The sequence below is a fragment of the Musa acuminata genome, chromosome BXJ3-1 (genome assembly GCF_036884655.1).
Source record: "Musa acuminata AAA Group cultivar baxijiao chromosome BXJ3-1, Cavendish_Baxijiao_AAA, whole genome shotgun sequence".
Classification (NCBI taxonomy): Eukaryota; Viridiplantae; Streptophyta; class Magnoliopsida; order Zingiberales; family Musaceae; genus Musa; species Musa acuminata.
This window is the reverse complement of record NC_088349.1, coordinates 4,276,819-4,289,516: the sequence shown is the minus strand read 5'-3', so window position 1 is coordinate 4,289,516 and position 12,698 is coordinate 4,276,819. Positions and strand designations below refer to the sequence as shown.

At 35.7% G+C, this 12,698-nt stretch overlaps 1 protein-coding gene across 1 annotated transcript; it reads right to left on the bottom strand.

The window, feature by feature from the left end:
• Positions 1-521: 521 nt before the first annotated feature.
• On the bottom strand, positions 522-10,993 carry LOC103986568 (beta-adaptin-like protein A). Its single transcript, XM_009404588.3, has 11 exons — positions 10,819-10,993; positions 10,203-10,719; positions 9,942-10,066; positions 7,772-7,970; positions 7,407-7,635; positions 7,130-7,296; positions 6,810-7,019; positions 4,453-4,563; positions 4,155-4,331; positions 2,358-2,801; positions 522-941 (listed from the first exon to the last, which is right to left on the bottom strand). Exons 1-11 carry the CDS (start codon positions 10,872-10,874, stop codon positions 645-647), a joined length of 2,532 nt encoding a protein of 843 aa, XP_009402863.2. The 5' UTR covers positions 10,875-10,993; the 3' UTR covers positions 522-644.
• Positions 10,994-12,698: the final 1,705 nt, after the last annotated feature.

Here is a 12,698-nt window from a genome sequence, read left to right as displayed (position 1 = left end):
TTGGGATAATCGGGAAGTCATGTTGCTTCTATGATATCAACGCTAATGGATTCAAACCTGAGCAATATTTCTTGGTTGTTGGGGTTCGTTCAAGAAACACGTATTTGATTCAGTTATGCTGTTTACGAAGTTAATTACGAGCATTAAAAGGAACACGAGCAAATCACCATCTTTGCCATTTTTCTACAAAGAACATGCCGATTATACAGTGTAGAGCGCACCTTTTCAAGTAGATTGTACCTATATAGCATCACCTGCAAATTAATCAAATGGAATGTCTAAATTAAGATGTATTCTAACTTTGTGGTGCCTAAAGACCTTTGTATTCCTCTCTCTCTCTCTCTCTCTCTCTCTCTGTGACTTGACAAATTGTTTTCTTAGATGAAACCCAAGGATCAATGCTGAATTGGAATACTTCAGATTAATTAAACGTATATGTATAAAATCAAAGCATTAAATTAAAAAAATCCAATATCTTAACTACCGAATTCAACAGCATGAATGCAACTTATTGGGACGCATGTCTTAATCTACTCACGGTAAATATATCAAGAAAAACGAACAAAACCATTGGCTCATTGTTTATGGAGTTGCTTCATTGTTTAAGCAGCATTCAGGGGCAAGACTTGCGACAGGCTTAAAGTTTATTTATACACATCAAATTTCGATAAAGCCGATTGAAACAAACCAAAGAATGCTTCCGATGCAGTTGCATCATCAGCCTTGATCTTTACCTGTGCTTTTGCTGATGATGTGTTGACAATGCACTCCACGAGGAAGAACAATGGTGGGCCATCCAACTTTTGAGCAAAGAAGAAGAACTTGAAGTTGGGAGATTGACCACCGGAGGCAATGCATTGGATGGAGCTGGCTTGCATATGCCGGATAAGGGCTTGAGGTGTCGTTAGCGCTGCAATTCCTTGAGGGCTAACTGAACAATCCTGCAAAGCAGACAGCAACCATGCTTTCATGATTACTACAGAAATGTCCGCCAAAACAGTTTATGTTTTCTTGTACTGAGCTTCAACACTGATGGTTCTTTGTTTAATTTCCAATGCTTGGCAATGGAAGTTATTTTTCCATGCATTTCCAAGCAAACTTGCATGACCAACTGATTTTGAATTATGACAATAAGAGTTCTGAAGTAGATAGATGCATTTCAGTATTGCAAGAGGCAAACAAATCACAAACATCTCCAGAGCAAATTTTGAGCCATTTCAGGTGTTAAGCACGAGAATCTACAGAACATAATGGATCGATGGAACTCAATGGAGATTGCATATCTAGCAAAGTCTATGCTACTGATCGATTCCCAGGTTTAGGTCGTAATCAAGTCAAAATTCCAGAATTTCTTTTGTCACCTAATGTCCTGTGGATCTTTTCCTCTAATGTATCCATTTATGTCGGAGAATCAATTATAAAAACGACAGCACAATGATTCACAATCAGGTCACAACTTGGAAGTGTAATAAAATGATTTTGCAGTCCAAGTGAAAGGAAAACAAAAAAACTTAAATGGAGTATGCAAGTGCAGCATTGCAGGCAACTTTCACAAACCCAGTATTTTTTTCACAAAGAACAACATAAACCAGTGTTCTTCTAGTAAGCAAAACATACGTAGCAAAGTAAGGATCCAATGCCCACATGCAGAAGTGCATGAAGCTTATTCAATGAGAAAACTAACAAATATCCAGCAAATACTCAATTTTAATTTTCTGTTTTTACAATAATATATAGAATGCTAGAACAAAAAATTACAGACTGTTGAAATCGGGAGCAGTTAGTATTTTTCTCAAAAGAAATAGACCACTCAGGCTAGGAGCAAAGGATATGTGCTTTAGGAAAAACAAGCTGTTGTATTGTTAGACACGAATCAAGTAGGAACTTGGATCCATAGCACTCTACCGGGTTCAAGTAATATGCATTACTCTACAAGGTTACAGTAGTTAATACTCTACCGGGTTACAGGAATATACATTTTATGCAACCCTCAACTCTACTGTGTTAAAATAATAACTTTTCAATGTATTTGCTAATCAAGAAAATTCTTCTTTTTCAAATTTTTTCTGTAGAACATACCTACAGTGAATATACTTGAAGCAACAAACCTTGCTAGAGGTTTGTAAATTCACATCACCAGAAGCTTCAACTAACCTTCTATCAATATCAATAAATAATCAAATCATGCAAGCTATATGGCTAGGATGAGAAGTAGCCAGTATGACTGTGTACTAGTTATACTATTTATACAAAATATTAATCAATCTTCACTAGAGAACTCTACTGGAAAAAATTGAGAATAATATATTACAAAGGGCTTAACTTAAAATCAAATTTAAAATTATATAGGAATATACCTGTGAGATGGATACTGCAAGTTGGCCCCACTTCCTCTGGAAAGTACCAGGATCCAAGGCTGCTTTTGGATTAAGCTTCAAGGATGGAGGAGCAGGGGCAGCAGACACACTCAACCCAAGAAGATCATCAATGGCAAGGGTCATCTGAGATGTATATTTTGGCATGCCAGGGTCTGAAATTGCTGTCTCAGATTGTGTCTGTGAACTAAGAGAAACTAAGGAACTGTTATAGTCAGTTGGAGCACTATATCCAGAAGCAGCAGGTCCATTGGTACTTGGACCCCCATTTTCTTCTCTTTCTGATGTACTTAGCAAAAGATCTTTGTCACTCTCATCATATCTTGGAGAATTACCAACAGGCTCTTGCCCCAGAGACAAATTCCCAATTTCTTCTGAGAACTCAAACGGTTCTCGGTGTTCCTTATCGGTAAACATGTAAGACGGCTGCAATTTTACTTTGATAATCAGATATGAGTTTGAATACATACTAGTAATGGGAAACCAGTCCAGAAAACACAGAAGAAAATGCTCAAATATGTAACACATCAAGCATTTTTTTTAAATCCAAGTGTTCATGAGAAGCCAATACATAAAACATGGAAGCCAGATTGATAAAAGGCTTTATCATTAGATACTTGAGACGGAAATTACCGATGTGTGCACTAGTGATCCAAATTAGTTATGCATACTGCAAATTTATATGGCATTTAGGATAGAATCAACCATTGCACATAGATCAAAAGCATTGCTATGTATCAACCCCCTGATAGGATTAACCTTTATCAAAATGTTTTTTAATCAAATATAAGAGACTATTTAGATGTCCATATTTGATTCATAAGCATCAAGCTCTAGAAAAGCTTAAAAAGGTGGCAAATTATCTTGTCGATTAAGAACTAATAACATTATTAAAGAAGGCTTCCATGAGCTTCCTCTATCAGCTACCTTTTCTCTTTGAAGTGTGGAACTATGTTTGCTCCTTCCATCTCAGCAAATGCCATAATGATTCTTCTCTTTTGTTGTTTGCCAACCACCTGCAACACTTGTATTCAACATCTATTCCTTTCAATTTTTCATTTAACATTCACCTATCATCATCTTACTCATAGTGTTCCATATAACCATCATGTTTTATTTTGAATTCACCTATTATAGTAACATTTGAGATCCTGTTTAGTCCAACAACACTATTTTGCCCAGAGATTTTTGGACCTTGTACCTGGTATTTTAGCAGTTATTATCCAGATTTTATAGGGAATTTAAATGTGTTCATCCACATGAAATTTTAAATCATGCTATGCCTTCAATGCCTTGATAATCATAAATAATAGTTCTTTTATCTGATAAAATTGATTATAAGATTTCTCCTTGGTTCAATCTGACGCATGAAAACTAAAATGCATCTATCAAATTTAGTGTTCTATGTACCCAATAAAGAACCGAAATAAAAAGGAAACTGATATTAGCACTGGAAACTGGAGATGCAACACCTTTTAAGTCATGGAACAGTCATTAAAAGAATTGGAAAACACCAGATTAAAATAAAATTCAATTGACTGGATTCATTATTTGGATCTGTTCGAACTGAAATAGAAATGTTTCTTTCAGATTGTATTTGGCTGGCCACAATACTGGAGACGTTCAAATAGCAAATTAAAGAATCATCAAAATGACTAACAGTGACTTGATGCTCGTTAGTTTGAAATTATTAGAATGAAATCCACTTTGCTTTACGTTCATATGAAGAGAACCAAACAAAAAGATAAAACAACCAATTCATGAGGAAACTTTATGTACCTTCTGATAGACAACAGACAAAGAGTTGAATTCATCAAATATACGATCCTTGATTTCACTGCTCTGTGTATCAGCAAAGACTGAAACAGCTTGCTTGGGAGGGTTCACCACACGTTCTGCAACTGACACATCATATTGTAAAAGCCTGTAGTAGAATAAGGCCCGATCATGAACATCCTGCAATCAATTGGTCATTCATGAAGATTGAGGCAAGCTCTTCTCTAACTTATGTAACTTGGAGAAGCTCCAGCTGGATAAAATTTTCAGGCATTGAAACATCATACAAATGAAGCCACACCTGATGGGAATCAGCCAGACCAGCAGCTAAAGCAGCTCCCAAGGCCTTTTGTGTTTCTGGTGGCCTCTTGAAGAAACATTTCATTGCAGCAGTGAGAAGATGCAACCTAACCTGTCAAAAAACAAAAAGTCAATTATACATAATATGACCTTGCACTTAACTGTATATGGGATCAATGCAAAATCAAAGACAAAAAAGGAAAATTTTCCATTCATAGAAAAAGAATGAAATTTGTCTGTTTCTAAGTCGACCAACTAGCTACGAAAATATCAAACATGCAATTCACGCAGTTCTCTTGAAATACAATTTTTAGTCATGAATTAAAATTTGTGCAGGTACCCAAAAGTTAATATCCCATATGTAGAATGACCAATAAATGTCCTAATATTGAATAAACATTTATTTTTTTATAATTATGCAGTAATTATTCTTACTACTAAGAGTGTCCTTCACAAATTTATTCAACAGATTATCCTAAAATGATACATGAACTATCAATACTAAATATTCAAATGTACTAATTGGGAATGATTTATCACTGGCCCCAAGTATCAGGAACACAATTTCAGTAGCTCCTGAAACCAACAGGGAAGCTACAACAAAAAGTCAGATAAGTTCTTATGCAGTAAGAAGCAGATACATGGCTTACTGCTTTGCTCTATCACAATTGCTTGCTTAACTGAAATATAAGGTTTGACTGCAAAATGGTATACTATCATGCATCTCTTGATTGAAGTTAGATTTAGAAGCATAAACAGGACATATAAATATAAAAGAGATCCATTATCTATATATCTAGTTTGCGACAACAGTTGCTTCTGTTTCATATTTATTCTAACAAGTGCAGATTTATGAAGATCAAAGCAACCATTTGGAAGGATTTATGAGGTTGCAGACATGTGAACAGATTTGAAGCATGAAGGATAATAACTATAACCAGCTGAAATAAGAGTCCAATAAAAAAGGCACCATAAGGAGAGCAACTACCACCTTAAGAATCACAATCACCAGCCATGTATATATATTAAAAGAAAATCAACCTTACAAAAAACACACCACTGTCTAAATGGCAGGTTGATATCAGTCGAAGCTTTCTCATTTAATTGTACCAGTTGTGTATTATTAATTGGCAAAGCTGATTAATTTCTTGAGAAAAGACAAACTTAAAAAGGGAAAAAATAACATAAGTTTATTAACTCCAATCTCAAATGAGATGTGAAGGAAATTGTACTTGTATTAAGCCTGAAATTTGCAGAAATAATCTATCATGAAAACTCTTCTTTAATAATTTTTCCAAAGATGCAAACTCAAATACAAGACCAACTTTAAGTCAACAAAGAATGCAGTCTACATCTTACCAAACATGATTTCTAAATCTACATTTAGTAAGTTCAAGTTTTTGTGGACTTTCTTGAATATAATTTGTAACAACGAATAACAAAAACTACAAATTCATAACTAAAACATAAATGAATAGGTTCGAATCCATTGCATCCAAGGTGTCGAAGATTCAAAACATGGAAACCAGCCTATATATTTGCAAAAATAAGGTTCAAACCAACTTTATGCATCCTTAAAACTTTTTATATATGTCTCTTTGTTATATGGTTCATAATAGGCCTCAAAAACATACATAGATTCATCGTTTAGGCAATAAAAATAAATTTTAATAGCATTTTAAGGATTAAAAACTAGTACTACTGGTATCAACGGTGGCAGCCATGCCAACACATGGTATGATTATCATCCTGGTCCGACCGATGCCGGGTATTGGTACGGACTGAGATTTTAAACCTTGTTTAAACCATTTCCTACCCATGGCCACCTCAACTTTCTCATCACTATTTGTAAACTAACTTTTAATCAGTAAACAATCCTTATTCTATAATTGTGAACGATAGCAACCACAAACAAGAACATATGCCATGAAATTGTGACAATGGTTTACTTATCTATGACCAGCCATAATACGTGGGCTCCTTCGGACTAAAAATTATGGGAAAACCTCCTGAAAGCTTATTATTCCTTTCCAATAATAGTAATGGATCAACTCTCAAATGTCAAGCAAAGATTCAAGTTAAAAGTATATCTTTCTTCTGGAACTAAGGAGCTAAATCAACCATTCATAAAGAATATTGATAGCTATTGTCACAAGATTGAAATAACAAAGAGTTATTTGTATGCTAAATTTACTTCATGTCAGTGTCAATAGGGATACCATAAGTACAAAAATTTCAAACAAAACTTACAAGCAATAAAATATACAGAAGCAATACATTATTTGGCATTTTAAATTCAAGAGGAGATATTAATCCACACTGATAACAGAAATAGACTTGGCTGTAAAATTCTAATACCTCAGCAGCATTCTCCTCATCCCAATTTTCAATAAGACTCTCCAGGATGTAAGGGGCATCTGGCATGTCTTGGGAGTACTCTCCCAACATCCATATCAGTGCTGCTTTTGCTTTTGGTTCTTGAACGTTTTTGCTGCTAATATTACCAACAACAGCAATACAGTCATGACTCCACTGTGGATATTTCCTCAGAAGATCTTTCACAAGAACCTGGTCGATGATTTGATAGCATGGATAAGAATCATAAGCCTTTCAAAATCATCTGCAAAATCAGCAAATTTGCAGACATACAGAAATTTTATGCCTATTGACATACTAACCAGAGTTTCAGCAGTCACATAGTCCTTCTCCATCTCCAGAAACTGTAGAAGCCTGTCGACGATAGCATTGACATCATACTGCTGCAATGCTATCTTTCCAACTGCTCGAATAGACTCCCTCGCAATGGGTACATCAACATTTCCAGCATATTCACACAACTCGGTCACTGATGAAATAAGCCATTAATTTAAAAAATGTTTTATTAAAAGTATGTAGCAGTCAAAAACACAGTGAGGACGAGAGATGAGAATTGAACTTAGAGAATAATGATCATACCAATTTCATATGTATTGCTCTCATTGGCAATGGCAGTCAACATCTCAAGTTTGAGTTTCTTAACATATGATGGATCACTAAACTGACAATAAAAATGTTTGTAGTCAGAAGAGAACAGCATGGGAGCACGCATAACCAATAGATGCAGGTGACTCAAAACTGCATATGATTGTTCAGAACTTCCTGATCCCACTAAAGTGAGTAAAGGTGCCTTGATGCGCTCATAGACCTAAGAAAACAAAATTCAAACAACTGAACATGATTAGCAAAAAAAGAACTATGGTAATCATTCAGAAAGGTCGATTTAAAATTCTGGACTTGGCAAAAAGCCAAATACAAAACAAAATGAGATTGTTGATAGGCACCTGCTGATGGACATCAGTCATTGACATTGTCAAATGCAGAAACACCTTGATTGTAGCTAAGACAACAGCTCCATTTGCATGCTGAAGTCTGTCCTCAAGAAGATTCATTATATCAAATATATCATCAGTATCAGAGGGTATATACCTTGCCACTAGCTCAAGAACAAGGCACTGTGCCCATTCATTGAATTCTTTGATCCTGTAAAATTAACATACCATGATTAGATAGTATCCCCCAGAATGAGCAGAAGATAAATGATCAACAAAATGTTAATTCGTAGAGATAGTTATTCTTCCTAACAGAAACTTGTAATAGACGTTTAGAACATCTTAGTACATAAACATGGAATAGATGTTTATGACATCATTGGGCTTATTTGCTATCAGAGAAAGATAACTATAAACAATTGATTTACATTTGAAAAAGACTAAAAACCAGCAATTTGGTGCCGCAGATATAACAATAAGGAACTCAAGAGTTCAGTTGAAGAATGATATACAACTCATAATGAATTGCCAAAAGTGCAAGTAACAAAAGGATGGGACAGGATAAGACTATTTCAAGAACATCTAAAACCACCATCAAGAGAAATATTATATACGACAGCATAAACCTATAATCTCCACAGTAACAATTCTGGAGTATGTGTGTTCATCTAATTCCATCCGGTTACTAAACTACCAAATTGGACATGTTCAACTAATACAACTTGCTATCATGAAATACAACTACAAAACACACTAATAATGCAATGCATCCTCATCATTTCAAATATTTAAAGAAATCAGAAAAGAAGAGGAAGAGGTTGCCACTACTCACTTGTCCAGTAATCCAATAATCCCCTAATAACAAGAAGGGGAATAGTAAGTGAATAAATCTGATATGTTACATAGAAATGCCGGAACAGTATAAGACAGAAAAGAGAGATCATCTTTCCTATCAACTTCCTAATCCCTTGCAGTAATAACATCATCCATAAGATCTAAAGATGCTTCCAGCCCTCCAGACACATTTTGTTTACGAGGCCTCAGTTTGAAACCCCAAGTACTGTGATCTCAATGTACCAACACCTTTTCACCTAATGAACTTATCAAGTAATGCCAATATACAACATTAACAAAATGCAACTTTATAATGATCCATAAGTATATTTACCTAATGATACACAATTATTAGGAAAAGTGGTGCAATTTTTATAGTTTTTAAGATCTTGTTGATGAAAAAGAATAGGATTTTACCAAAAAAGTGTTTGTTGTATCTTCCAACCAATCAAGTTTAACTGCCTAAAACTTATCTTCAGCACTTACTGTTTGAGAAGTCATAGCATTATCATTCATGTAGCCCAATGAATCACTGTGTTCCAATTATGCTACCAGATGCAATCTTCCATATCAAACATCCTGATAGAGTTGATAGGCATCTCAGTCTTTTCATTTGGAACTGGATCGCTAACCACATCAAAGAAAATGACCCTCGAGAGTGTTCTAAACAAACACTTTGCAGTCCTTCCACCTCCCCAAGTCATTAGAGTTCAGATATTTGCCAGCTTTTCATCAATCACTATCATTTCAGCACAGTAATGAGCAAACAATTGAAGTAATTGAAACATTAGGCTTCTACTTTCCTACCCATTTAGAGAAGAATGTCCATCGAGTGAGGAGGTAAAAGGTCAAAGTGATGTCATCAAGGAGTTCTATTACCTAAAAAGGTGAGGCAGTTCTTAGCTTCCAATCATATGTTCGGTGTTACTATTAGACAAGAATATATTTGTTTTATCACTTCCTAAGCATACATTATGCAAACAAACCTCCAAAATAAACATAACATTGTCCAATAGTTTGGACTGCAGAACAGTGGAAAATGTAATAGAAGGATTTGCAAGATTGACTCTACAATAACTCGCAAACTGGATCTTTTATTGTGTAATTTTCCCAGCTGCTGGTGTTCCCAACAACTGTTAATCAAACATAAGATGATCAAGCTAGAAGGCAAAATAATTGAACAAACAGAGCCATTCAGAAAAAGAAAAGAGAGAAGTCTGAATATCCAGTCAGATCCAAGCCATTCTGAATGATGCAAATTCCCATATGGCTACTCGGAAAGCAGTGAAAGAAAAGTTGGTCACTAAAAGATATCAAGTAACTCATAATTAGCCAACTAGGAGCATACCGATTCAGAATATAGTACACAATCTTCTTGCTGAGAAGGGTTTCTCTTTCTCTGGAGGCTTCCTCTGACTTATTGGCCTCCAAGTTCCATATCTCCTGCAATACAAACAGGCAATTCGCAACCACCTGCCAAGAGAAACAAACAGGTAAATCACACTGGAATGTAGATCGTAAACAGTTCTTTGTTCAACGAGTGACATCACAGGATCCCATTTTTCCACCAAAATTCATTACAGATCTAAGCGTGTGATGTATATCATACCTGTGCATCGGGATCGGTGAGCATAAGGCTCTTGAGCACGGCAGGAAAATCCGAATCTAAGCAGGTAGCAGCCGATATGTGATATAGCTTGAGGACCCCGACAGCGGCAACCATCCGGACATAGGAGCTGCCGTCCTTGAGCCCAGCGCCAAGAGGGGCGACGAGGTATTCCACGAGGTTGGGGACGCGGAGGGAGCAAAGGCTGCGGAGGGCCAGGCCACGGATCATGGGGTCCTCATCGTGGCAGTCCTTCTGGAGGAAGTTGATGGTGAGAAGGGCGAGATCAGGGTGGCACCGGGCGTAGTTGCCGACGTAAAGGTAGCACATCTTTTTGAGGACGATGTCGGAGGTAGCAGAGCACATGACCATCTCACTGAAGGCGGCCGAAACGTCAATCCCCACCGTCATGTACGAGATCACGCGCTTGAAGAGGTCGCGCTTAGAGTCGTCAGCGCCCGGGGCGCGGCTGCCGGCGAGCTGCCGCAGCTGCAACTTGAGGTCGGATACCTCGCTCTTCCTGGATCGGAGAGATCGCGATTATCCAGAGCTAGGATTAGGGTTTGGCGAGGTCACGCCGTTGCGGGGCCGTAGAGGGGGAGAGAGAGAGAGGACTTACCCGGAAGGCTGGGACGGCGAGGGGGACTTCTGCGGTGGAGCGGGGGGAGGAGCCATGAGCGGATCTTCAAAGGCGGACGACCGAAGACGAGACTGCGACCGGGCTTTCGATCCAAGGAGGAAGAAGACGACTCCCTACTCCCTCCTCTCTCAGGGTGAAATCGAGAGGACAGACGAGGCATATGTTATCGTTGCAAACGTGGTCAACCTATGTTATCTTTACAGGAAAAATTACTCGATTGATGATTGGGCAGAGCGGTGGAGCCCATGTGTGGCTGTAACCTTTATGCAGGTGGACACCGGGGGGCAGAAGAAAATGGTTGCTCTTTAGATTCTGCTCGCTAGCGGGAGGAGTTTTATGTGACGGCAAATGCTGGTCACGCAGTTAATATTTTCTGCCTAATTTTTTAGAAGTTTTGGATCTAATTTATTTTGAATTTGGGTTGATATTGAGATGAAGGCCTATTTGATACAGTAGTAAAAATATATATGTTAGTTTAGATTATATATCAATTTTGTTTCAATTTTATTACATAATATAAACAAAAATATTATGAATTATAATCTCATAAATAATTAAATGATCAAATACCCCTTCAAATAATGAATTTATCCTTCCAACAACTTAATAAACAATTAATTAAATGAAATTATAAAAAATAAACAAATAAAAATATATGGTTTTGGTTCCACTTGCAACTGATTCAGTTTTGATTCTAAATTTTAGATTTTGGAAAATCCTGATGAGGCTACGTCATACATTAAGTCAAGATGAAAAATATGGATTGTATTTTACTTGTTGCTATTCAATAATTAAATGATAGCGATAATGAATTGGACTTTTTTATTTTTATATTTGCTTGACGCACTTAAATTGGATTCCATTTGTGATGCCTTAGCTAAATCGCACACTTCAAATGAGAGAAAAATTATATGAGTTTAGAAGGTTAGATGAGCATATTGCTTAATTTGAACTCAAGCACTTATTCTAGTATGGTGAAATTAATATGCCAATTCTTCCATTGAATGAAAACATATGACAATTGGTTTTAGAAAAAATTTGATTAATAATCAAGAAAGGTGGTCTCACATATTGTGTAATATATATGATTTTATTATAAGAAGATATCATTCACATCCTAGTTAGCTTAACACGGTTCTAACTCAAAGTAAAAATCCTAATGTGTCACATGTACGGAGATCGAGGTCGAAAGAGATTTTTCAATTCGATCATTTGAATGCCTAAGTTAATTTTTCGAGAATGATAAAAAATGATCATTCTCCGTAATTATATTAAAAATAAGTTTTTATATATAATCATAAAAAGATAAAATATTTTATGAAATATTCTATGGGGAGATAAGCCTCAATCCCTTTTAACAATTTTTCACTTGCTTTCAACAATATGAGTAGATATAACTTAGACCCTTATCCACATGGACAAACTAGTGGAGGATAGCATCTATCTCTTTTTTCTAACTAAAACGTCGTTTGAAGGTCACATATCGATAAATGATTGATAAATGATATTCTCCCCCATCAGATTTTAAGTTATGAACCAAATATTAGACTTTGATAAAAATAAAATATTATAATATTATATTAAATTTGATGTTTTTATTTAATTAATTTAGATAAAATAGCTCGTCCTAGTGATTATGTTTTAGGTAAAATATGAATATTGATTATCTTAATATCTAGCCTTGTTAGTATATCATTCTTTCAAAATAATAAATTATATTAATTAATTTTAAGATAATTTATTAGGAAATAAAATTATTTATTTTGATAAAAATTTAATTAACATCCTTTAAAAAAATAAAAAATATTATCTTTTAGAAAAAGGGATGCTGCAAGAATTTTTGAAAACCATAACACTAA